Source organism: Pseudopodoces humilis, chromosome 1 (assembly GCF_049639895.1).
Source record: "Pseudopodoces humilis isolate 2021_Gansu_Grassland_sample_001 chromosome 1, ASM4963989v1, whole genome shotgun sequence".
Lineage (NCBI taxonomy): Eukaryota > Metazoa > Chordata > Aves > Passeriformes > Paridae > Pseudopodoces > Pseudopodoces humilis.
In genome coordinates this window covers 17,862,715-17,890,138 of record NC_142200.1, presented here as the reverse complement: position 1 = coordinate 17,890,138, position 27,424 = coordinate 17,862,715, and the positions used below count along the sequence as shown (strand labels likewise).

At 35.6% G+C, this 27,424-nt stretch overlaps 1 protein-coding gene across 2 annotated transcripts in view; it reads right to left on the bottom strand.

Annotated features, from left to right (window-relative positions):
- ANGPT1 (angiopoietin 1) overlaps positions 1-27,424 on the bottom strand; it is a 151,724-nt gene that overhangs the window by 37,396 nt on the left and 86,904 nt on the right. For both annotated transcript variants that reach the window (XM_005516964.3, XM_088064108.1), the window contains exons 5-7: positions 20,003-20,130; positions 14,482-14,583; positions 17-183 (exon numbers count right to left, since the gene is read on the bottom strand). In XM_005516964.3, the coding sequence (XP_005517021.1) occupies positions 17-183; positions 14,482-14,583; positions 20,003-20,130 (397 nt within the window). The remainder of the gene's footprint in view (positions 1-16; positions 184-14,481; positions 14,584-20,002; positions 20,131-27,424) is intronic.

Here is a 27,424-nt window from a genome sequence, read left to right as displayed (position 1 = left end):
TTCAATAGATTCTTACCTGTAATTCTGTTTTTCATTTCCTATGTGAAATCTGTCATATTGTGAATATGCCCGGTTTCCTTCCCAGTCCATTAATTCAATTCTTAGAGAATATTGCCTCTGACTTGTTATTGCAAAGATAAATTCATTTCCCAGCCAATGTTCACCTGATGGGCTACCAAAACCCTAGAAAAAATTGGCAAAATAACTAGATGTAATTATTGTAATTGGTAGAGCCTTTATACAATAATAAAACCATCATTATATTTTACCTGTACATTCTAATTACTGCTCATAGCTTTGTTTGCTCCAGTTTGACTGTCTCTAAAATGATTCTACTAGTATGTATGATGTAGGAATGTCATTCACTTCAACTGGTGTTTGAAAGGGTAGCTGAGGTCAATTGAAAATCATTTTACAGGCCCATGATATTAATAGCATGAGACTGTATTTGCACGTGGTTCAGTGGGAATACTTGACATATTCTAGTCAGTATTATTCTACAATGTATTTAATATGGTGTTAAACCTTGTTACCTAGCTCTTCTCCTAGGCACCTTGCTCTCCTCACCTTTCATATGTTCAGATTATCTTATTTCTGGTTAAGCAAGCGATATAATTTTCAAACATGGAAAAATATTAATGAAAGAAAAAGTATAATTAATTATCAAAACCAGTTCCTAGACATATGTCTTTATACATCTTCCAGTTTTAAAGTTGTTTAAATTGTAGTGAATATTCTACTACATTAAATTTAAAATTTTATTTAATGTCATTAACTTATTGACTGTATATTAGAATAATTGTTCTATTTAAACTGTTAGTTCATACCTGAGAACTCTTTGGTCTATTTTACATTTTTCTCTTTTTCTTCTTTAAACAGTAAAAATTATTTTCAACTATAATGTTTACTTGTGAAGAACTACTCCAACATGACTATGCTTATTCATATTTCTTAAGACAGGAAAAATGGGAACCAGAAATCTGATTTGCTTACAGTGGTGTACTGGGGTTGTTTTAGAAGGTCCTGTGAAAATTTCCTAGTAAAATTAAATGAAAGACTGGATTATTTCCAGAAAGAACATATCTTTCAAAGGGGTTAAAATCAAGAGACTTCCTTGGTACTAAAGGTTAGATAATGAGAAATGTGTCTGTGAGTCACATTGGCAAGACATCGATCTTCTCTATATAATGTTTCAGTCAGTCTGAATATGAGATGAAAACATTGAAAATAGAGCTCTCTCTCTCTCTCTCTTTTTCTTTATTTTATTGCTGTGGCTCCAGCCCTGATTAGTTGTGTCTCTGAAGGATGAAATCCTGCCTCCCCAGAGGCCATGTGGTAGCACAGATAATACTCACTCAGGCAATGCATAGGTGTATCAGCCGCAGACTTCTAAGAAAAATTGATTTTAAAAATTTAGAAGCTTAAAAGTTTGACTGGTTCAAAAAATAAAAATGGAGGAATTTTTTTTTGTTGTTCCTAGAGAGAATTACAGTAAAAAGTACTTTATTCAGGACTGATTTTTGTTTACACGACCCTACCTGAGGATATCTTTGGAGACTCACTGATAGCAGAAGCTGAGAAGACATATCACATTTGAGTATGCTGAGCTGAGTACACTAACTTATATTTTGAAAAAGCTTGTCTGCCTATTGGTTCAGAGACCATCAAGAGATTCCCCTGGACAAAGTGTTTCATCTGCAAGAGCTGCAATTCAGTGATCTGTGGCAAGTCTCTAAGACTGACTGAAATGTGGGAGTATACTATTAGTTGGCTTTTCCTTTTCTGCATGTTATTTCATTATATCATCTTTCTCCAGTATTTCCTACAGAAGTCTCTGTAAATACTGCTTGTAGGTAATACCAGTGATACCCTGTTTTGAACCCATCCAAAGCTGCTGCTCCTCAAGTTTTCCCATTATGAGGCTTTCTGTTACTTCTCATTTGCTACTTTGATGGCATTCACGTTCATATTTGGCTTCATACATTCCTCCTAAAACATAAAAATACTTGTTCCTCACCTGTATGAACCCTGTCTAGAGCTGGCACACCCTCTTTTATCATTGTTTCCTGTCTGTGCCTTTGATTCTTTCCATCTTGCCTTGTCTTTCTACCCTTGACTGTCCCACCTGGGGTCTCCTGTTTAGTAGCTGTGGCAGTGTCATACCAGAGCAGTCCGTGTTTTGTCTCTGACATCTTTCAACCCTGGTCACTGCCACTCATCTTGGAGTAAGGCAGAATGTGCTCTGCATTGACCACCTACCAGGAACTTTGTATCCCCAAAATCCAGAAAGTGGAGCATATCATTCAAATATCAGGTATCAGTCAAACTGGGTTTTCTTGGAGTTTACATGGGTTCTTATTCACAACATTATTATTATTATTATTATTATTATTATTATTATTATTATTATTATTATTATTACTATTACTATTATTATTATTACTATTATTACTAATATTTATTCATCATCATCATCTTTAAGAGAAAATTACCAGGAAATTCTTCCTCCCTTTTCCCACTGCAGGAAAGCTGAGGGGACTCCCCTTTGAACTGTTGTCTATTGAATTATATATATCTTATCTCATTCAGATTACAGCCTATTCAGGACGTAATATATGTAGTGTTTTAACACTGTATGATCCCTTATGTGTTTTATAGAAACTCCAGACACCACATATATTTATTCTGAAGTAATGATTTTTATTCTTCAAATTTGCACCTCCATCTCCCTTTTGACATGTGTTATTGCACTAAGATGAAAATCTATCACTAAGTGGTTTGCTCTCTTGACCAGAGGAAATGAAGCTGCAGAAACAGGGAGCAAAAGAAATACAAAAAGAAATATTAAAAATTATGAGGAAATCCACCACATTAGTCATGAAAAAGGGAATCCTACTATCAGGGGTTATAATACTGAAACTCAGATAAAAAATGCCTAGAATAAGGTTTTCTTTTTTCCTTGACAGAAATAACTTCTTTTTAAACAAACTGCTTGCTTTTATGAAAAGAAAACCAAGGAAGTAAGTGGGATATAAAACATTTCTCTGAAGCAAGGAATGTTCCAAAAGAGAAGCAGTGTACTTTATTAAACACCTAATATGGCTAGAAAGATATAAACAAGCAAACAGGCACTCAAAGTTTTCATGGATGTAAACCAGAGAGGAGCAGTACATTTCTGTTAAGCACAGAGTTGGCAGCAATTTCTTCAAGTATAATTTTATTATGCCAAACTCAACTGTTTCCAACCTGTATTTAGTCTGCAGTTTACTGCCTGTATTTCAGAACTGAAGAAAGACTTGCGTGCATACTGTTTTTCCCAGATACTTTGGCTGACTTAATAACTCTACAGCTCTTCTTGTTTATATCTTAGATATACAAGAACACTATTATTTTGATGGGATACGCAAACTTTTGTGTGCAGAAGAAAATGACATGATATTAGAAAAAAAAAACTTGAAAAACATGATTTAATTTTGTCTTTTCATTCCCAACCCTGAGGCTGTCAAAGAAAATGGTTGTGCCTGGTTCTTTTGATTTACCTTCAGAATCCTTAGCTTTCAAAGAACATTTCAGAATTTTACCTTCAAGTACTTTTTTTTTCTTATCTCAGAAAACAGGAAAAGAAACTTGGGTAATTGTTGTGCCCACCTGCCCCTTATATTTGTAAAATACTTTTTGAACACTTTTGAGGTTTCACACAAACTTGAAGTTCAACAAGGTTTTCAGAGAACTGGTGTTTGTGATGAGTTGCTGCTGGCAGAAATGCTGAAGGAGAAGCTCAGAAGTTGCCTATTCCAATTGCTACAAGCAGCCAGCCAAGTGCAGATGCTGAATAAATATACCCTCAGAGGTTCTTAGACATCTGGGAGAGATTGAGGGACATAAAATGGGAACTCAAGTTTTACCACAGAGAATCCTAGAAAATAATAGGGTTTCAGAAGATTATTTCAAGTTATAAGAACGGGACTTCTATGTGGGACACAGGACAAAAGTCCACCGAAAAGAAGACCTCATTAATTTTGATGTTCATGAGAGAATTCAGTAATTGTGCAGTAATTAAAATTCAGTAATGAAAAATAAGCAGTTTAGTTAGCAGACCATTTGGGTTTATACTGCCACTCAAATCTGTGGGGCCCCAAGTGATAAGATGCCTAAAGCCTTTCCTAAGTCCATGCTTGTGTTTTATGGACTGATGCCTAAGATTTAGGACAAGAAATTTGGTTTTGAGAATGCCTTGGGGCAGTGTTAAAAGTTAACATAAGGAGTGACCTATTTCAGGCCCATAGTTGTTATTAAATATATTTGTTTCCCAGTACATATATACACTGTCAACAAACACTTCAGTTTTTGCTTTCAAATAGTTACAGCAAATGCTTTCATAACTGTGTTAAAGTTTTGTGCCTAAGCTCAATGAATTTCATGAGGCTATCCAAGTCATCCTCAGCTGTCAATCCACCAGGAAAAGGAACAGCTGTATTTCACAAATGTGTTTGCAGTTAACTACATTTTAAGACTCTTGAAACCCAATGGGCCTTAAACACTGTTCCAAAATTGCATTTAAAATAACTAAGAGACACTATTTGGTAATTATCTGTCTATATTTTGTTCATTATGTTTCCAAATAGAGCAATTCTCCAAACTACATTTTATGCCAAAAATAGTTAAATTTGCTTTTCTCTAGAAATTTGCATAATACTTTGAGGTAGTTGGAAAATCAGAGACTTTAAGTTCCAAAAATAGTGCTTAATGTAATAGGAAGAGGTCAGAAATTTCCAAAAGTTCTCAGAGTTCTCCTTCATTTTCCTCACTAGCACTCTATGGAAGCCGGGAGAACATAGCAGGGAAATATGCTTACATTTTCATAATATGTTTTCTTATTTCTCCACTATTAGTTCACAAAAAGGATACACAAATATTTGCATTGACCTATCATAGGTTACTATAATGTTTCATTTTATTCCTCAAAAACAAAAAAAAAATTATATTTTTGCTGCTGAAAATTGCATTAAGATCATGTTTCGGCAAACACTGATCTGAAATAAGATATAAAAATCACAAACAATGAGTAAATTCTTTTATCCAGGTTATGTCATTGAGGAATAATAAAGTGATGTTTTATAATACATTAGAGCAGATTGTTCTTGTCAACATGTTAGAATTTGTTTTCAGAGTAAAGAAATAAAACAATACGGAACCTTACTGACAATCGTAAATCCATTTTTTTAGCCAGATGAAGCAAAAGTGTTTGTTGTTTCTATAAGACTATATCGTAAATTCCATAAATTCTGACATAATGTTCAACTGCTATGCCAAGAAAAAATAAAAATATATTTTATTGGTCTTTTGTATGGATTAAAGTACTTAGAACTAGGGATTCAAAGACAAAATAAAATGATTGTATATTTATTCTAGATGACATCTGAGTTCTACATCAGCTCATTTTAAATTTCAATTAGGTTATTAACAGAGCCCAAACTACTAAAGCAGTCATAAGTACAAAGAAACAGCATTCAGTATTGGTTTTAAAAATGCCCTTAAAAATTTACAAAGTTGATACTTATTCAAAAATAATAACTAGGGTGCAAAAGAATTTTATTAGCTTTGGCAAAATCTGTGAGGGTATTCTGCCTGAATCATCTTGCTCTGAGTTCATTAAACAATTATCTCTCTTACTTTATTTATTTTGTCTGATAATGCTTACAGGAAGCTTTGACTTTTTATAGACAAAACAAATTGAAACCAGACACAGACAATATATCCTATGGGTTCATCTTCTGTCAGACAATTCAGTGAATAAAGCAGATAATAATTCAGTGTTTTACAGCAGCAGTGACTTCCCAGAATCCATAAAGAATATTCAGCTCGTTTTGCCTTAGCTGAAAATGTGGAAAGGATATTGTTTAAGAAGATAATTTCTAAAAAATGTTTGTATACTTTTTTTGTATACTTGTGTATTTTCATTTTCATCACAATATATTATTCATTCTGTGAATATTTGAAATAAAGATTTGGTTTATAGAAATTACTTCAGTATCCTCAGACAACATATGTGTTAATTAATGATAACTTAAAAGAATATTGAAAAACAATTCTAAATTTTCAGATTTTTTCCTAGGAAATGCAAATTTGTTGGCAAGTTCAAAAAATATATTTAGATTGAAGCCAGAGATACCTTCTCAAAAGGCTAAAAAGAAAACTAAGCTATTGTCAGTTAAAATAAAGAACTAAATATCTGTATAGTCTACCTGAAAATCTTGTTCAGAATCTGCAGCAAATCAGTCTGTTGCACTTCATTCTAGACTAAATATATTAGTAGACATGCAGAAATGAGGTTCACTTTTTACTTTTTTCTTCTCAAACACACACAGTATTGGTAGCAGCAAAATTTCCAATGAATGAAAGTCACAGTGACAGAAGGAAGGGCAAACCTTACACAAAGGTTACCTCTGGCTGGGCAAGGGCCCAAAACACCCCAGTTGCCTACATACATTTCCTACAAATAAAACAACCAGTACATCTTCCTCAGGCCTGGATTTCAATCTAACTTTTTACCATGTAACTGAAAATAGGAGAGTATTATTGAAACAAATGACGTTGAGAGCCTCTATCCCAAACCACCATTTTCACTCTAGGACAAGTGAATGCTAGGAATGCACAGACACTTAGTGTGGCTTCTAGTAGGAGCATCTCAGGAACATTGGTATGTATTAAACTTATTTTTTGTGCTCTAAGAAAAACAAATTTTGAGATTCAGATAAATTTCTGATTTGTTATTTGCAAAGAAATAAATGTTAAGTCTTAGGGCTAAATATGCAAAATGTAAGAAAAAATCTAAAAAATATATTTTTGGTCATTTCAGAAAAAAAGAAAAACTTTCGGGATGTAGGTCTTCATTCTCTTCTCCAATCCCAAGTAGCAAAACTGAGCATGAATAGGAACATAGATGCTACAGCAAAGACTAAAAGTTTGTCAGTTTGAGAAGGGACTTGAGTTTCAACACCAGAATCAGTGTAAATACAGCAAGCATCAAATTTATGGATTGTTTTTGAATCTCATGCTTGGGCTCAGCTGATAGTCTAAACAGCTGAACAAGAATAGAAGTTGATTACATCAGTCAAAAAGTTATACTTCTAATTTGACCCGAGCCCCAAAGTGAAGAGCTGCTCCAGTAAATTCCAAACAGAGCAGATCACACAGAAGATTCTCCTCTCTGAAGAGAAATGTTGTTCCACAATAAGAGCACACAACTGCTGGTTGGGAAGACCTCTGCTACAATTCTACTATTAGATTTAAAAAGCAACCTCACAGAATCTCACCTGACTTTTCTAATATAAAATTTTCATCTTGTGGTTAAAGCAGTTCTTTAATGACTGTAATCTTTCTCATGGTGCTCTACTAGAGGATGTTAGCATAATTAATCTAAATCTTAATATCATTATATAAAATTTATTAAGTAAAAGTCTTTGGAATACCACCTGAGTTTTATCAGTAAAAATTAATGCTGTTAAATTGAAGCACTGGTGGCAAAGCAGGCACAAGTATATATCCATGTGTCAACACAGCTCTTGAAACTGATGTTATCCCAAAATATTTGCTTAGGAAAGACTGTGCTGAGTATAACACATTTAAAACACAACTGTGCTCCAACAAAAAATTGTGTTTAATTTCACATCCAAAAATATTCTCCAAAATAAAGAGGATGACTCCTTTTGTAGTATGGTGCCCAATATAGTGATCCAGCCCTCTCTGAGACAAATATTGTTTCGTTCTTGCACCCTTACATAATTCTGTTGAAGCTAACTCTGTAGATTAAGCCTTGGTCAGGACCAGAAGAGCTTCATGAGTTTGTTTTCATAAAATGAAATATGGTCTCTCACCACTTCAATATCATGTCTATCTCTACTTGACACACTGGATTTAGATCTCAGGAGAAGCAGAGAAAATGCTGTCTTTTTTTATAGCGCTGATGAAAGTAACAATTATCTGAGTAACTGTTGCAGTCAGAACAGACTTTTTTATCAAACAACCGTGACATGCCACTCTTTAGAAGGGTGGGTCTCTGTGAAAGGTGTTACTCACATAATATCTTTATACACATTCCAGTCACCAAAAATAATTTCCTTATATCCAACTTACTTGGTAAATGTGCAAAAGAAACAAATAATTTCCATGTCATCTATGCCAGTCTCTTGAAGAAAATTGTTTATTTCTTATTATAGATGTATGAAATTGTGACTTTGGAGCATACTATCATAAGTAATTAATTTGCCACTGTGTGTTACAAAATTATTCACGTCTTGAGTGTGACTTTTTTTATCCCCTTGTAATCATAACTCACTCTTATAAGTCATTCATCCAACATATTAATTCAAGACCACCACTACTCCCAACCTGTCTGGTTTGTTTCCACTACAGAAACATAATTTTTCCAAGGTCATGTATTCCCTAGTTTTTGCTTTTCTCACAGGTCCATCCTGTTCTTAAATCCTTCATTTTTCAGAAGGGACCATGCTGGTATTACAAGGCACTTTATAAACTGATTCATGCTACTGATAGGGGAAAAAACCACAAAGCCATCTCTGCTGAAGAAATTATGGGATTCATCTCCAGCTAGTAGCTAGATGGATAGATGTACAGATAGCTTTATGAAGGCTCTCTTCCTTACATAAATTTTTTTGTATTCCTTTCCTATTCCAAGGTTATCTTCAAAAATGCTTGCCCAGGTTCTTTGAACCAGTAATTCTTTCCCTCACAAGTGTTTCTCTAAGACACAGGGGGAATAACAATCTGTGAAAAGTGCTCTGAAAATTTTCTGTGCTAACAATGAAACTGCCTCAGATCTAACACCGAAGTAGCCCTATGCCAGCTGCCATTTGAGAATGGCCCCATTACCTGTCACTGCTTGGGCATTATCTGTGCATGTTATTTCAGTCAGGCAAAAACTACTCTCAAATTTAGTGATGAATAAATGTCTTTTGTCACAAGACATATTTGAGTCCTCTTTCAAAGAACACAGGGGTATATCTATCAGTGCAAGAAGTGTGAAGATTTCATGACTGTAATAATGCATAACATACCTTAAATAGTTATAATCCTGGAAAATGAATGAAAATTCATTCAGAATATCTAGCTTTAAAAAAACTGAGAATTATGGAAGATATTGTTCCCACAGTATGGGCTTTTAAATTATGAGCAATTTTTTTTTTTTTCTGTCAAGAACATTCTCCTCAGCCAAACCATATGGTTTATGTAATTTTTGTTTAAAACCCCACCCACATCTGAAGCTATTTTGCACTAAGAGTGTGGAAACAGAATCAATAAGCCTATACAAACAATTCTAAAAGGTGCTTTATGTATTTTTATGCAGTTATTGTCTCATTTGAGAAAAAGTGATGAACATAATGTTGCAATTATTGAAATGGGTTGGAGCTCTGTCTGTAGCTGTTTGATTCTTCAAGTATTTGGGGATAAAATATAGCCTGAACACTATTTGTAAATGGATACAACTACAACAGAGAATTATCCATCATCAGTTAATGCTCCAAAAGGAAATTACATCAGCTTGAGTTTTTGCTTCTTTGTTCAAGACAAATACGATATAAATGGAGGTGAATACCAATTTTGAATGAGAAAAATGTGCAAGTTAACATTGCTACTGAAGCAATATGGTAAAAAAAAGAAATATCAGAGTTTAAAGACAAGGAAGGTGGGCAGGGAGAATTTTAACAGAACTTGAAACTTGAACTGAAACTTTCACAAGAGAAATTAAAATTTTCAGGCTTAAAGGCTTACAACAGGTGGAGCCCATAAAAGGAATTAGGAGTCCATATTCTGAAACAGGAGCTGAACAGTTTGGAAATAAAAATTGAATGTAACATCAGGAAGTTTTCAGAATGAACTGAAAAAAGGCAGTGGGAAAAAAAAGTTTATTGGAATATTAGATCTTATGTATAATTCAAGCTTGTAGAACTTGCGAAGACTTGCACAAACATGAGGTGACCAGCAACCTTACTGTCACGACAAGTCTTCAAGCCAAGAAAGTCTTCCAGGAAATAGGTATTACCTCTGTCTAAACCAAAGCTTACTCACGGAGGTGAACAGTAGGAAGTATATAAAAATGTGTAAAAACCATTGTGTCTAGAACAAAATCAGAGACTTAGAGTCTAAAGATGTCTTCAGCTGTTTTTTAAGTAAGCAGAATACACAGATCACCAGACTTGTTATAATAGCTTAAATTTGCAGAGGCTCAGAGGAAAGTCAGACTATTCCAGATAACACAGTGTAAATTCCCACTAGAATTGCATCCAAAAATACTTCCTGAGAAAGCTCTGGTGACTACCTCCGTGGTCTGGCTCTCAGTGTGTGAAGAATTTAAGCCACAGAAGAACATAAATTATCTTGCTCTGGTGTCATACCATATCGGCACTATGGAGATAGCCATCAATTTGACCCAACAGCTTTCAGGAGAAGAGAAAAAGAAGAAACTGTAACAGAAATTGAAGTGGTTTTGCAGATGTGCTCTTCAGGCACACACAAATGCTACTGATGACTTCTGAAACAATTGGCAGCAGACTTGTTCTAAGCACTGAACTGTTGGACTCTTAGATATTAATCAGGAACATGAAATTAAAGGAACGTGGAATTTTGCGCTGAACGTCATTCTTGCCTCAAAGAAACCAAAAGAAAAAGCAGCTGCTGGTCAGGAAGGTAGGAAGTGGTCAAAGAAATTCATCTTTGAGTGCACTCAAAGTGTACAAGTGATCATAATCTGGCTCATGACATTATGAAGGATTAAAAGAAGTGATAGGTTTTTTTCATCAGAGAATAGAAAGTAGCAATTAAGGCATAGAGTACAATTAAATACTGACATGCAGGAAAAAAACTGGCTAGGAAAAAGATTGCTGTGAGCTGGCTATGGCACGAAATTTCAAATACCTATTGAGATTTTTTCTTGAATCAAAGAAAGTAAGAAAATAATTTTAAATGTCTGAGGAAATTCCCAACAGACTTGACCCCAAAGAGAGTCCCCTAGGAAACTCATAGTGAATGTAGGACTATCAAGTGTGGAATAAATTCAGAGAATTTCATGGGAATTATTAAACTAGACATGGTAAAAGGCTAGAGAATAGGGAACCCAATACTCCATCACCTAATTTGGCAAAAATGAAGACAGTCAGTGCAAAAGGTGCATTCATCCAAGAACTGAAATCTGGAAAATGATCAAGAAATTTCAACAGCCAAGTTAGCACATGAGCTAACCATTTACTCAGATTTGATTATTGCTAATAACTGCCTAATAAATGCCAGAAACTGTGTCTTGGACGGCAAGCTTATGAAAAACCCTCTTCTAAAGGGTCTTGGATTTGCAGATGGCAAGCAATAGTTTTTCAAGCGACATTCCCCTCTAGAGATCAAAATTTTTAAGTGTTTTAACTTATATTTACTCAGACAAAGAAATATGAAAAATGCTTGAAGCTTGTTTCAAACTTCAAACTCAAACCTGAAATTATTTGTTATTCCATTTCAACTTTTTTTTCTGATAAACAACAAACGGGATGACAGAAAACCCATTGCAAAGTGCAAAAGAACAGATGTAGTAGATACTGATAAGGAAAGGATGGAAGGGTGAACTTAAGGGGTTTTCTCTGAGTTTATTCCAATGACTATTGAATGAACAAAACTCAAATGGCCCAAGAGATTTCTTAGTCAGAAATGAGTTCTTAGAAGCAAAGGTACAAATTACACTGCACACTATAAGAAGAAAACCTAAGGATACTGGAAACATATGCTCCTAAGGAAGAAGATAAGCAGTCTTGCAAAACAGTGAATCTGTAGTTTTTTGTACTCATTAGCTGTTGTTTCAGATACCAAATAAAGCATTATTTTACTTACAGAATGGAGGCTAAATGCAAGTGGAGATGAAAAAAAAAATAGAGGAGTAAAAATTAGTACTGCTATTGCACTGTCACTGACTGTGTGGCAATTTATGTATGAATGGAATTGTATACTTCCTACTCTAAAGATTTATGGCTACCCTATCCCTCACTTAACCTACTGTATTGGTGTCTAGGACAGAATTGAAGCACTTCCACGTAAGCTGAAGGCACCAGCATGAAACTGCATCAAAGACAATGAGCACCTCATTGCTGTCAGGTGAGTCCTGTAACCCAGCAGTGCTGTCAGCCTTGCAGAGACTGCTCCGTGTGCACCCTTCCCAAGCAGGCTGCCGCAAGGATCTGTTTAGAGCCAGAGTATACGTGCAGCAGCCTCCTAACACTGTAATATCCAATAACTTGGAAGGGCTCTAGCAGTAGTGCAAGCTGGTGGCCTGAATTCCTGTCCAGCTCAGAAGCTGGCAGTCAGGACTTGCTTATAGCTTAAAATCTTCAACAGTTTTCCAGATTTCTTTCCAATAAGAACTAAATGCACAGAAAATAAATGAAACCCCAGAGACCCATGGTTGCTCTTATTATATTATGATATTATTTCCATTAGCTTCAGGACCCCAATGAGATACAAGCACATGAATAATATCTTAACAAAACTGGAAATCTCTATATGACCAATGGGCTGAAAAAACACACATTAAATTCAACTGCTCCAAGTAAGCCTAAGTGCTATCATGCTCCCCCACACTACCCAGCTTCCACTGGAAGAAACACACCCAGTAAGTGTCAGGAAGGAGAGGGGGTGTGGTCCAACAGATAACCACACACCCTCTCTGAACAACCAAAGAATTAAGTTAGTGGTGTAATTGGCTTGAAGCTCAAACACTTTCAGATATCCCAGTAATACACAGAGAGTCCACCAGCCTCTACCATTCTACATTCACCACTTGGTGTTATACAATAACCACAGAAGGGAGCCTGAGATTGTTACTTTGGTGAAACGGTTCATAGAGGCAGAGCAAGCCTGAATCCCATCTTGTTTCATGACATATAGGATAAATGGTCAATAAAAGTCCAAAAGGGATCCTTTTTATTTGGTAGAAGTAAATGATCCCTTAGAATATTATATCATTCCTAAAAAGAAGCCACATTAATTCAAACTGCTTGAACTAGACAAAACCAACAGAATCTAATCTTGTACAGATTCACACTGTTGTGAAGGAAAAGTGGAGGAAAATGACTAAGTGAAGGGCTATATATAAAAAAAGGCCACATGGGAAAATTCTACAAAGGTCTGTATTTATTACTTTGCCTAAGAAAATCTCAGGAGATAAAAACTGAGAAATTCATTATTGTGATATGTATGAATTTTAAAAAATCCATATGGAAGTTGCACATACAAATTCTAATTTCCTCACTAGTAAAACTGGTAGAATCTCCAAATTTTGGTCCCCCAAAATAATGTGATGCTTTATATTTTATTTGATTCTGAACCAAAATCAAACAACAGTTTTCAAGTTTTCTTCTAAATTAAAACAATATGAATTCTTAAAGAAATTTACAATTTTGTAGCTATTAAAAATATATATTCTGTCATTTTAATATCAATTTAGCTAATATATATTACAAAATAGATTACATCCTCTAGGTATCCATAGGAGCAGGAGTCTGACCCAAATGATTATTTATATTTTGAAACAACATAAAAGTATTGAAAATAAAATATCAATAGAATCCAAAATTAGATTTCAGTTCAATAATATGATATTATGTTTATTTCTGAAATTGTAAGTTGTACAATAGACCTTTTTCCCATAGAAATTTTTACTAAACTGAACTTGTTTTTATATTTAAAATTCTCTTTTTAGAGAGTTTTTTAGTGTTTTTGGAAAACTGTAAAAAGAGCCTTTCTCTGCCAGGAAGATAACACAGTGCGGAAAACTTCACTAGGAACGTCATTGAAATCCAAGCTAGTCCCCAGGGACTCAGAGAAAGGATCTCCATCACAAAGTTTGATCAGGCAGAGAATTAAAAAAAAAAAAGTTATTTAGGTTGGAGTAAATTTTTTTTGAGTTGGCAAAGGGAAAATAGCCTGTTTGAAGTCATGTCATCTTTAATTTGGTAAGTTATTTATTTTCTTGTAATCCTATTTGAAGTAGCAACATTTCCAGTACATTGACTTGACTGGCAGATATGCTGTATGATTTGGGATAAACCCAGTAAAAATTTTTATTCCTATCTGAGGTGGTCCAAATTTTGAATGAGTTCCTCTCAGCTGAAAACATCCATGCCTTAGAAACATCGTCACATGCCTATTACCTCTTAACATCACATCAAGTCAAAACTTCAGAGAGACAGACAGCAGCATTCTGGCCTCATCTCATTTTAATCTCAGTAACTGATCTGGAAGAAACTCTAAACCAGGGGAAATAATGCTCAACTAACTAAGTAAAAAGTATTTTCAAAAGTAACAGATATGATGAAAGGTAGTTCATAAAAGAGTGCAGGACTATCTATTTACGTCAATAGGAAGTAGTAACTGAAAGCTGACACTTGTATGAATTGTGCAGCTATTGCACATTTTTCACCTTACCATTTTGTACTCTTTCCAGCTTTTCTGAAAATCCAGACTTCCATCTTCTCGGTGTTGTATAACTGTCCATCCTCCTCCAGCAATTTCCATGTTGCAAAAGACCTACATAGTAAAAAAAGAAAAATTTCAAAACCCAAACAAATAATAAAACAAGTTTCCATTGGAATTCCGGCATCTTTAGGGGGGAAAGTATTTGTGAATAACAGTATTAAGAGTGTTTTCCTATGCACGCCTGCCCTATTCCCTCAAGGACATCCTCAGTCATTTGATGACAACCAGTTCTCTTATGTTTAGTGTAATTCTCCCAGCAATGTCTCCTTTCAGTACATCACTGAGAACATCTCCCCATCATCCCCCTCTGCTTCTTCAGCTTTCCATTCACATTCCCTCCATGCTCTCTTTTCTATCTTCTCTGCAATGCTCCTGAAACCGCTTCCTTCCTCTTAATAAACAAGAGTAATTCTTTCAGTGGTAATAATTCTTCATATAGCTTTTAGCAGAGTGTCATTTGGTCTTGAGATTTTGAGGAATTTGAGATTCTTGCAGAATCAAGAATTTAATCCTGAGTCTGAAAAGTAGCACAGATGAGGTTATTCACCTGTGAATAATTTCCTTTGAATTTTATTACCTACAGTGTTCCAGGCAGTGTCCCAAAATGGGACAGGTGACCTCAGAGCAAGCTGCCTTATACTGACAGAGCACATAGATAGAAACAGGCTCAAGAGATGAGGTCTGTGAGACAAGTTCATAAGTTACTGAATATGTAAGGTTATATCTTGTCATCCTCATACTAACAAAATTATAACCTAGATAATGAAGATTCTGTGTATAAAGGATAATGAAACAATTTGACAATTTTGTTGATGCTTGATTTTAGAATATTGTGTAAACTGAAATCTGTTACCAATCTTAAATAAACCGTATAATAATAAAAATGGATATTAACTTTTATTCACTTCACTCTTTTTCATTATCCTTGCAAAAATATAGAAGATAAACTATGAAACAATTAAAATACTACTTGTGCATTTGCTTTTCTTGGTATGTGACAAGCAGCAATAATTTTTGTTCCTGTTTTTGTAGAACACTTAATTTTAAGATCAGAGTTTCTGAGGGTTACTCATTCAAGCAAATATTCCTGATTTCATTCTCCTGAACTCATCCATGTCTTATTGACACTGCAACTATCCTAAATTTTGTTTGTCTGTGCTTTTAAAAGCTGTATTCTGCCCTTAAAGTAAAAAGCTGGTGTGTAAGAGTGTTGAAGAGGTTTAGCTTTTGGCACTCACATCAGTGAGTCAATCCATTAAGCACTGGACGGCAATTTAAAGCTTCATGTAGCTTTGACAAATTGGAGGTTACTATCCAACACGGTTAAATAAAAATTTATCCTGCAGTTGACTAGAGAACCATATTCTATCTACCCTCAGGAAAAGCCATTCTAAATTTCTCCTATTCATAAGAACTGTCATAGTAACAATATGCAAGTGTTTTTGTTTTAATTTGCACCAGGCTTGCCAAGTGGAGTCCCTGTGAAAGTGCAGGAAGGAAACAGAATACCAGGACAAACATGAACTTGATTCAGGGTAACCACAAGAAAACCCACAATTTTCTAGACAAATATTTTGGCCCTATTCCTTTTTTAGGGAAGCCACTGTGAGTCAAAACATTTATTTTCAGGATTTAATGTCTTTAGTCTGATTTACGGTGAGAATTTCTAAAAGATGGATTTACATTCCTTATAAGTCATTTCAAGCTCCCATGAATCCACTGCCAATTTCTAAAGCATTAAATCCTCAACTGTATTAAGACTACTCATTTTAAAGACACATGCAAATTTTGGGATATTCATACTACAATATAATGAAATACCTATAAAAAGACTGAAGTTTTCTGAATAATAAATCAAATTGAAAGAGAAAACTGCAAAGTGAAAAAAAGATTGGCCAGCAGCACATTTTTCACTTGCCATCATTGTATGGTCTGGCACTTTCCACAGTGGTAGACACAAACACCTGCAATATTAACAGGAGTTCAAGGTGATTGTAGATATTACTGTGCATAGCTTTAGCCTTGTCTGTCCCAGAAAAGATCAAGGCAGTCAGGTGTTTAACACCACTTAATGTGTTCTGATAGTTAAGCCCCTATTAGAAAAGAAAAGGATGAAAAAAGTGACTGAATCTGTATACATTATAGATTCTGATTTTATAATTAATAAAACAACCTGACTTAGAATAAAAGACTATCCAAAATATTGCACTCTTGCTCTTCTTTACATGCATGGGTAAAAATTCTCAAGCTCATAAAAAGCAAAGATGGGATTATTTCTACTTATTTTAGCTTTATGGACTAAATTATTAAAAATTTTATAATTAGCATTCAGAGTTAACCTCAATTTTAAAGTAAATAGAAGATATGAAATTTCTACAAATTGTATTTTAAGTGCATGCACACTAAGACCCCACAAGTCTACCTTGTTGTCATGGAGCAACAAGCTCAAAACCAGACCTTTGAGATTCAGGGAATGGGTTTCTGCTATGTAGAAACAGTCTGATGACTACCATGTTGGAGAACAGTTTGCACAATACAGAGGGATAGCCTACATTTAAAATGGGTTAAAATTCTGCCAGATGCGCTCAGAGAGATCATCAGCACCAATTTAGTGGGAAGTCCACAAGAAAAAAGTAAAGAGGGAGGAGTGAAGAGCACAGCCATAGCAATTGCTTTTGCAGAACCATAAAGACACAGACACACAGAGCCCAGCAGCAGTGGATAACGTTACATTTTCAGTGTAGTGCACCAGAGGTTGGTGACAGCCACATTTGCTAGGGCATTAGAGGAGACAGTGGGTGAGTCAATACACTGGTCCAAGGGGACATGCAGACGTCCTGTTTGCAGCCAGGCCAATCACACCTGGCCTACCTTGGCTTCCAAAGGCGATTTGGCTCTTTCAACTCCATAATGGGGACTGTCACCTCGCTTTCACTGCTCCCTTGCTCCTTGAAGCCTTGCTTCCCCTGTAGCTCACCCTGACTTTGCTGGGGACCGAGAGGATTCCTCTTGCCTTTTCTTTCACTTGGAATAATCATCTGTCCACATTATCAGATTATGATTATGGAATAATTGTCTATCCTCATTATCATTGCACATACACAAGCCAGAATAAGCCAATTAATGAGCTTAATAGTTTAATTCTATCTTTTTATATATAAAAATATGAAATATTATTAAGATCCTTTTTAACAGATATCAAACACTAATTTTTGATGAAGGGTTTGAAGACTAATGAACTATCTTAATGAACTGTTGAAGCTGGGAACAAGAAACAAAAATTGCATATTAAAATGAGGCATATAAATTGTATGGAGCTGTAAGCATGAAGGACAATTTTTTTGTGAATATATGAATGTGAAACCAACAAAACACTAAAACTAAGAGTAATGTTTGTATATATGACAAAGGTATTTTCCATTGAATATCAGGATTCTATTAAGTATCCCTTAGAAAATACAAAATGAAATGAAGGTATATTTTGTAACATGATGTATAAAGTTGTTATGAATAAGATAACTGCCTGTGACCGTGAGTAATACAGAAGATAATAAGATATTATGGCTCCTAAGACATGTCAGAACTGTGCATTGCATTGTGATAATCCAGTTCGCTTTAAGTTGGCTTTAAAGAACAGCTCTGTCTCCATGGAGTACCTATCAGGATATTAGAGCAATCTGACTGTGTCTGCATGGTGCTACCTCTGGGCTAATTAGTGCTGGCACAGGCTGCATTGATGTGATTTTGAAGCTATCCCAGCTGGAGTTGGTTCAGCTATCTGCACAGCACTACCTTACAGCTTGTTTTAATGACCTTCATGTCTAAAAAAACACCTGTCAATGCAATCACACTCCTCACTTGACTAACATGAACATGCCTGGGATCAGCTCTTGCTGTGTTATTGCTAGGGCAAGACAGAAACTGGTGTACCAGAAATGCCCTCAAAATACAGAAACACACACTCCTGCCGTTCCTTGCTAAAACAGGAGCCCTCCAGGAAAACATAATGCAGTGATAGCAGCTGAGTTGTGAGACCTGTGTTGATTGATAGCAGAGTCTGTAATCAGGGATATAGTGGAAACACAGAATGGCTTCCATTGTGTCACTGTCCTTATACTGCCAGTGAAGTGGGTTTGAGGTAAATATACCAGAAGCATCACTATCACAGTGTTTTCAGGCAAACATTGCTTTTAATTGTGTTCCAGCTTCTGGTCATGGTTTATGAGTTTCAGTAAGGCTAAGAAAGCTACTGCCAGTTGGTACATGTGATTTGGACATAGATGTTACATCTCTTTTTCAGTGGAGCAGAATTATTCTTGTCCTCCTCAGTAATGCTTTCAGGCATATCTGCCTTTTTTGTCATGTCAATTATTTTCCCATTCACATTCACCACAATTATGTTGATCTTGGCCCATAAAGCTCTCCCACCCCAATTCTACTCATGGCTTAATGAACTCTAACTCCTAAACTATAACATCTTGATGTTTACAGGCTTCCAAAGGCCTTTTGTAATACCAAACCCCACTTAGGAATAAGGTTGGCATATCTTCATATAATCACTATATTACTATAAACATTAATATTGGTAATATTTTTTACAGTTTCTTTCTCTTTGCAGAGCCACCATTTTACTGCAGTAAGAATAAATTCACCAGACAGACAGAAGTGGTTCCTTTCCTCTTGTCTGGCCCACTTTATGGCCACCACTGTATTTCCCAGGTAATCAGCCCCTAGTCTTGGTGGCTGCTCCCAACAGTGCCCTGTCTGAGGGACAGCCGATATTCCTCCATAGATAAGTTTGGGTTAGGTTATCCTCTCATATGCCTAGACTCAGCTGGCTCAGGTACCTTAGCAACAAAAGCCTTGCAAAAAAAAATAGTCTCTTATGCAGACTAATGTTTCATTTGCATTAAAAAAAACCTCCCAAGTCTCTTTTTTGAGAAGGACGGGATTATACACTCTTCATCATTTCAAGCAGTGCTAGCACAGAACATGTTGTGTTCTTTACAACCACTTTTCCTTTCCCCGTACAAGAGAAGCAAATTATTTTAAATCCTTATCTATACAGACTACTCATTCTGCTCTTTCTTTCCTCATGCTACCAGATAATCCCCTAGATCAGCTTCCTCATTATCACACTTTACAAATTCACTTTTAAATTTTATTGCAGATTTATTTGCAGCCGTAGTCTGATTCAACTGAGCTTGCCAAGTGGGAGGAAGTGAGTCAACTATTGAGTGTACGTTGGAACTTAGGAAGGATTTTCTGTCAGCGGGAAAGAAGAATGTCTGGAATAATAGAGTTTATCATTTTCTCAGTCTATTGTACTTTTTAAAGACTAAATATAAGACAACCTTTTTATACCAGTACAATATTTTATGGAGTAATAACTTCAATAAAGGCTCAAACCCCTCCTTTCAGTTCAGAGCAATATCATATTAAGAAACAAGAAAACAAACCCAGTCTTTACCTTTTTAGGATCTGACACATTGTTAATATAAATAGTGTAGACCCCACTTTTGTTAAAACCAGATTGGTATACATCTGCACAGTCTCTGAATGGCTTTTCTTCTTCCTTTTTTGCATTCTTTAGTAAAACTGCAAAACAAAACACATGATAATATAAGTTACAACAACAGTCTTAAGCATTTCTGTATCTAGGAAGTCCACTTTTGCACACTGCACCCCTCTTCAAAAAAACACAGTAATAATTGTACTGTGTTTCTTACACAGATCATGCATTTGGCAAATTCTAGTCAAGAACTAGTACGAAGCTTTCAGACAAACGGCAGAGTCAGCACCAGAAGAAGTCATGATACAAATAGCTAAACAGAGCATCCTGTCTGCTGAGAAGTAACACAGCATGTTCCTTCTGAGTGCAAAGGTCTGTGCTGCTGCAGGTGTTGCCTCCGACTAAAGCTGTACCTGGGCTGTTGCCAAAGAGTGCCCCAGAGATGGCACACAAAGGTGGAAAACGTGTTCAGTGTTGTGATCTGACACAGATGCTCACCTAGGACAGCAATGCTGGAAGGAGAGAGATTGTGTTTTTATGAAGTAATGACTTTTGAGCAGCATAGGAGCTTGCGGGGGAGCAAGGCAGCTGCTTGCTTAAATTTATTTTTTGGAAGAGAATAATTTAATTTTTTTCATATCTACATTCATAAAGGTTGCTAAGTACAATAAAAGAAAAAACAGTGCTACTGAAGTCAGGTGTCTAGAGGAAAGATTTATAGTATTCATTTTGGCTCAGCACAGGGAAACAGTTAATGTTATAACACCAGTGCAGATCTTGATCCTGTATATTACAGACAGACCATATATATATATATATGAGTCTGGGCTGAGAAATCAGGAGTGCAAGATGTTGAGAATCCCAGTCTTGAACAGCCAGGAAATTCCCTGTAGAAGGAGTAACATCTGAGAGTGTTCTTCACTTTCACAAACAAAAGTAGCACGACCCCACACAATAGTGAAGGATATAATTTCATTCCAACAACACATATTTTAAGCACATCAGTATTCCCATGGAAATCCATCCATCGACTCAGATTCTTAAACATGTCCTTAAGTGATGTGCAGGGTTTGGGCCAGCACTTCATTAATCACTACAATAAGGATACAATATTTAAGTCTTCCAGACACACTCATTCTCTGGTGACAGATTCTTCTTTTTCATTTTTGGCTTGAAAGTGTGAGTTAAAGATACAAAAGGGACTACATCTTACTCACTTTGCACGAAGTGGCCTCTGCTGCTAAACTGGTGCTGATGCACAAGGCAATGGCCTTGCACAGCATGCAGGACTACATGGGCCATGGATGGTGAGAATAATGCCAAGGATGTGCAGCTGGAAATGCCACCTTCCCTTTGAACACCTCAAAACAGATTTTTTGGATGGCACATTCCTGGCAGAGCACTTGGTACTAATACCATTTCACAGAGGGGGAAATTGAGATAAAAAAGATATTAAAAATTTTACCTCAGTCATTCCGTGAGAAGGTGAAAATAGAAAAATAGTGAGAAATACAATCCTGATTGTAAGACTGTACTGCTCTCTAGGTAGGCATTTTGCACAAAAATGGTATTATTCTTTCCCTTTTATGCATTTCATATTATTATTTTAAAATTGTATTTTAAGAAAAAAAAACTTCTTGCTTCTTCCCTTACATGTATTTGCTTCATGTTTATTATTTTTAGTCAATGACATCAACAAAAATAAAACCTAATTTATGTATTTGCATGTGAAATTTGATTAGGAAATCAATGACTTTGAAACTCAGCTATATTTGGAACAGGTAGTGGTGGCAAGGCTGTAGATTACACACTTTCCTGTGTGATGTCAGGGAGCGAGGTACTTAGCAAGGTGTACATCAATTGTGCACTCTCTCAAAAGTGACATTTTTTAGATAAGACATAGAACTGAGGCCCTCATGATTTGTGTTAATTAAAGACTTCATGGTACTTGCTGTAAGCAGATGGTGTTAGCATCTGTGGCCAAAGTCCAGCCTGAATAATTACTTGGGGCTGGAGCCAAAGCCTAGAGGAGCTAAAGCAAAGCCTCTCATTGATTTCAGAGGGCTTTAGAATAGATCCATTCTTTCTGACCTGAATTTCTCCAAAGCTGTTGTTTCAACTGGAAACATCAGTCTCTCCTGTCTAAAAATTATATTTAGTGGTGCAGAGGCACTTCTCATTTCCTTCAGTCTTAAAACTCTCATATTTTATTAGCTGTATGCAGCAAGATTATCTTACCTCTTACATGAGTGTTATACACACATTGAAAACTACTTGGAAATAACTGCTAAGAAATTTGAATTTGGGTCCTTTGTAACTGAAACTTAGACAAGGAAATCATGAGGGTGTTCTAAAGTTTATGCCATTAAAATTTTATGCAAGGTAAGATTTTAATATCAGAGTAAATATGTTTGGTAATTTTCTAAAGAGATGTATCTCTAGGAATCATCCTTAGAAATAAATTATCTTGTCATACTTAAAAACTAAAAGGAACACAATAAAAGGGATGTTTGTGTGAGAGAATAAGTTGAAAAAGACAGATACATGTCATAGATATGGCCATTTTTCCTCTCAGAATCAGCTGAAGTACCCGAGATCACACAGAGAGGAAATGTGTAATTTCTAAAAACTAGGCAATTCAATACCCATTTGGGGTTTTTTGCACCAGGGGTTTTATTGCACTGTAGCCAGGAGAAGATGGCTTTCCTTGGGTGCCTCTCACGCCTCTCTCTCCCATGAGCTGGTGCTCCCACTGGAAGAAAAGCACAGCTCCTTCACAAGGACCAGTCCTGTTACAGATTGCAGCACAGTATATTAAGCATGACTAGCTGAAGTTTAGGTTTTCATAATAAATCACACTGTAATTTGCAAGAACAGACCAAACTTGACAGAAAATTAATACTGAGGAATGTTACTGGTAATGTGCTTATAGCATAAAATATGTTTTCTCTAAGGTTTGCTGTTGTTTTTCTAACTTAATATTCCATACATTTTCCAAATTACTTCTACGTACTATAGCTCTAGACTATTTTTTTCTACAACATTACATAGACCTTGAATCCTTCATACGTTAAGTCCCTGAATGATGTATTGGCTCACATATGGTAGATGTGAAAGTAATTTTTTAAAAAGGAAGAAAGTTCAAATAAATTATTTCTAAAACTAAATATATAACAATTAAATTCCTTTGTCAGCTTCAAGATATTGACTTTACACAAACTTGTCATGTTAGTTTAGCTGTTTTCAAATACAATGCTTATTTCAGAGTTTTATGTACCTGAAGAAAAAGGTAAGTCTATGTCAAGCAAAATAATATTATCATGTTTTAATCCTGAATGCTTAGCCAAGGTTTGGAACTCTGGAGGTTTTCTTGATTGCCTTCTCTGGATGAAAAAACTGGTAAGGAAATCATGCTCCTTTAAAGCAATGATATCTGTCTGGAAAGTCCTGCTTTTCTGAACAGGAGAACCTACAGTAATTTTTTCACTTCTCTTCCAAAAGCCTTCTGGGTAATTTTTAGTCCAATAACTTTCTCTTTGGGCTAGACTATCTGTTTTTTGTACTTGATGGGAAATATTTTTTTCAGTTATCAGTCCTTCAGCTGTTCCTTTTCCTCAGTGCCCTGGACAATGACTGGAGTCCAGACAGTGCCATCCATAACTGCCCAGGCCCTGTGGAGGAACAGGAACGCAAATCAATGAGGTCTGTGCAGCACCAGGGCTGAGAAGATGTTCTGCTGCACCTGCTCCCAGGATATTGACCCTCAGCAGAAAGCTGGGCTCAGCACCTGAGGCTGTTGCCCCTCCAGTTTCATTAGGATGTCTTCCCAGTGCTTGCAAGAGAGAGAGCTTAGATATACAGGGCTTTTTCCCAAAACAGTAGTCAGGGAAATTTAACTGGTTGATAATTATGTGTGCCCTGTGTAGAGTGAGACAATTTTTCTGCTATCAGTTGTAAAATTAAACCAATAGTTAATTAGTTTATTTCCTAACAGGTATCATGAATGGAGGATGTTTGCTTTTCTGGCAAGCTTTAAAGAAATATCAACCGACTACTAAGTGGCTTCTGAAATATTTAGTAATGTAGTATTCTCCTCTAGGAATATGAAATTGAAAGCATATAATATCCATTTTTCCTAGGTGTATGAAAGTTATCTAATTTCACCTCAGCTAGGAAAAAAATAAATATAATCTACTTGATTTTATTTTTTTTAACTGTGATTTCTGGTTGTTTTTGAGAAAATTGTCTCATTGCTTTTCAGGTCTCCATCAGATATCTGGTGAATAGCACAACTTGTCCATAACCAATAAAGAGTGTTAAAATGCAGTTCATTATATTGACTGAATCAATAAATCACAGTCATACTTCCTAATTATTTGAGATCTGAACTGCTGTGTTTGTGAAATCAGTTCAGACTGAGTTAATCACTAGACTCTCACGTCCTTTAGTGATATGACAACAAATGAAAAACAGCTGTTTGTTTTTCTGCATGATAGTGACTTATTCGGGCAGACATGCAGATTTCTTTAGTGTCTTGAGTGAATTATTACATTTTCATTGTTTCAATGTTCTATTTATATAAATCTAATTTTCTTATAGAAGTACCAGAAAGGTACTTAAAAAAGTCATTCCTGCTCTTGAAGTCAGAAAGGAAAAGTCTTTCTCCATATCTTATTGGAATATATAATTGACCTAAATTTTAGCTGTGCTATCTAAAGCACCTGAGGTAAAAATTTATGTCCCCTGTTGATAAATTCTAAAAAATAAAAATGGAGAAGGTTGTAAAGTGATGTTTTTTACCTAAAGCTGCTACATTCCAGGACAGGGTCATACAAGGACTGCCAAATGATGGTTTCTGTCTAGATTCTGACTGCAAATAAATTTTGCTATGATCTTGTCATTGTTCCTGTATTTCTGTAGGTGACCCTGTGTCTCTGACCTCTTTCCCAGCCATTTGGATGCAGCTGCTGTGCACCAACAAAATTCCAGTTACGATGGCAACTAGTGCCTGGCTTGTGAAGAATCAAATCCAGAATATTTTGTTAATGTTATCCAAAGGATGTAACTCAAACTGTAATGCAGTGGAACTGGCCTGCAACACTGCCCACATTCCCTGACTCAGCAGCAGCAACCACAAGCAGATTTGACAGAATAAGGTGAAGATTTTTTTTGTTTTGAGGAGGGAAAATATGCAAAGACTTATACTTTTTGCTGACTTACAGCCAGAGGTATAGTCTGCTGTTTCAGTGTCCTCATCTTGCATATACCAACCCCCACCTGAGAGCAAACATTAAGCTGCAACCTAATGGCTGACTGTGACACACAATATTGCCTGAAATAAGACAGCCCTGTGACAAAATCATTTTGTTGAAAATGTTACAAAAACCAAAGGAAAAGCACAAACCTGAAGGCTGATTTGAATTCAAGTGTGCTTTCCAGAAGCTGCAGTGGTGGCTACAAACTGAAATGATAGCTATGCAAGAGCACACTTGGGTCCTTTTAAAATGCACTTGAAAGCACATTTTCATTCAAATACATATTACATACTATCTGTTTTTCTTCCACAAAATATGTTTCTAGATTATTAAAGCTACAATTGTCACTCAATATAACCAATAAAAAAAAATAGAAAATTACAATCCCTTGAGATATATAAAATAAAAAAAAAATATTGCAGTCACTTATACTTGATGAAGTATCAGGAGCTTTTTATGCATCTAGCTAGTCAAGTAAAAGTTTTAAATGTGATTTTATATGTAGTTATTATCCAATTCTAATTGTTATAAAAACAAGCAATCACCACCTGATTCAAAACTTTCTCCAGTGTCAGCTCTAATTCCTACTTTATTCTGTTTTATTTTCATCTCCATCTAGTCTAAAAATCTTAAAAAACAAAACAAAATAAGGGGATATTAGTATGAAAGCTGCTTCTGTATGTCTTGGAGTCCAGAAGTCTTCTCAGATATGTCATTGTGCATGCTTGTGTACCCATGTTTGTTTACCAGGGAGGTGAAAGGCAGTTTAGGGATAGAGTTTGGACATGCATTTTCCTTTCAACAAAATATTAATTCACCAAAATTCTTTTAAAGCTAATATTTCCTTGTGACTTTGCTCTGAATCTGACAAAAAAGAGCAGGCCATTGGCAACTTGGAAAGTTCATTTTGACATACTGGAATAAAATATTTCTGTTCTAGGAATTATTGCTCCATAATCAAGTTTATAAATTACAAATTTTCAGATTCTAGTATATGAAACTGTATTGTCAAGGCCCCCATTATTCCCAAATGAAGTTATAAGACTGAATATCCCAAGTTAAATTGCTGCTCCAGCCCCTCCCCTAGTGTCCCATCTAGAAGTCATGGCCCTAGAAGTCATGGGGCTTCCCCACTAGACTTAATCTCTCAACCATCATCTTCTGTTTTTTTCTTCTTATACTCTCATAATTACTTATTTTCTTCTTATTTTTCTTTTCCTTTAGGACTCTTCTCCTCAGGAGGGGCCCTAAGGTTTTGCAAGAGCTTGGCTAACACCTGGCCTGAAAAAAGAGTCTTCAATATGAATAGATGTTCAAAGCAGACAACTAGAGAACATCAAAAGCACAGGAAAGCATATCCAGAAATTACAGTATAAGTTCTTCCTCCACCAGATGCAACATCTGCATCTTTAATAGATTTTTAAAGAATTCTCTTCCATTAATTTCTCCAGTAAAGGTTTTTGAAGCCACATTAATTTTCATCATTCAGTGTCCCATACCAAGGAACTCCATACACGTACGTGGACGATTTCCCATTGTTAGCTTTTAACAAGAGTGTTCCAGCTGGTGACACAGCATTCTTAGCTGAAAGTAAGTTTGCACCCATGCTCTACAAGCCATCTACAATTTCTACTGCAATCTCCTTCTATTACCTTTTGCACAGCTTGAAGTATCTGCCATAGGTTTAATTAGTGATAGTTCACATACTCAGTCATCTGCCATTGTAGATTTTTTTTGTGCAATGTGGTTTCCAATACCTTATATAGTATTTGAACACACCGTGGATTATGTGGTACAATTTTTTTTTCTGATTTCCTGTCTATTCCTTTGTAACAATTTTAAAAAACATATTTTCATTTGGCCATTAACTGGCAAGTAACACCTCCTGCATCTTTCATTCAAAATCTCCCTGGGAGCTTACCTTGAATTCATATGGGTGTTTTAGAAGGTAAGAGAAAATAAAACCCTAGAATTTCTTCCTTAGGCACATTAATTTGCTGAATGATGACAATAGAAAATGCTGGCCTTCATTAAAATGTTCAGACTCTTTAAGTGTGTGTATAATACACATGCACATTTTGAATGTCTAAGGAAGTACTTGGTTCTAACCCCAAACGTGGTACAA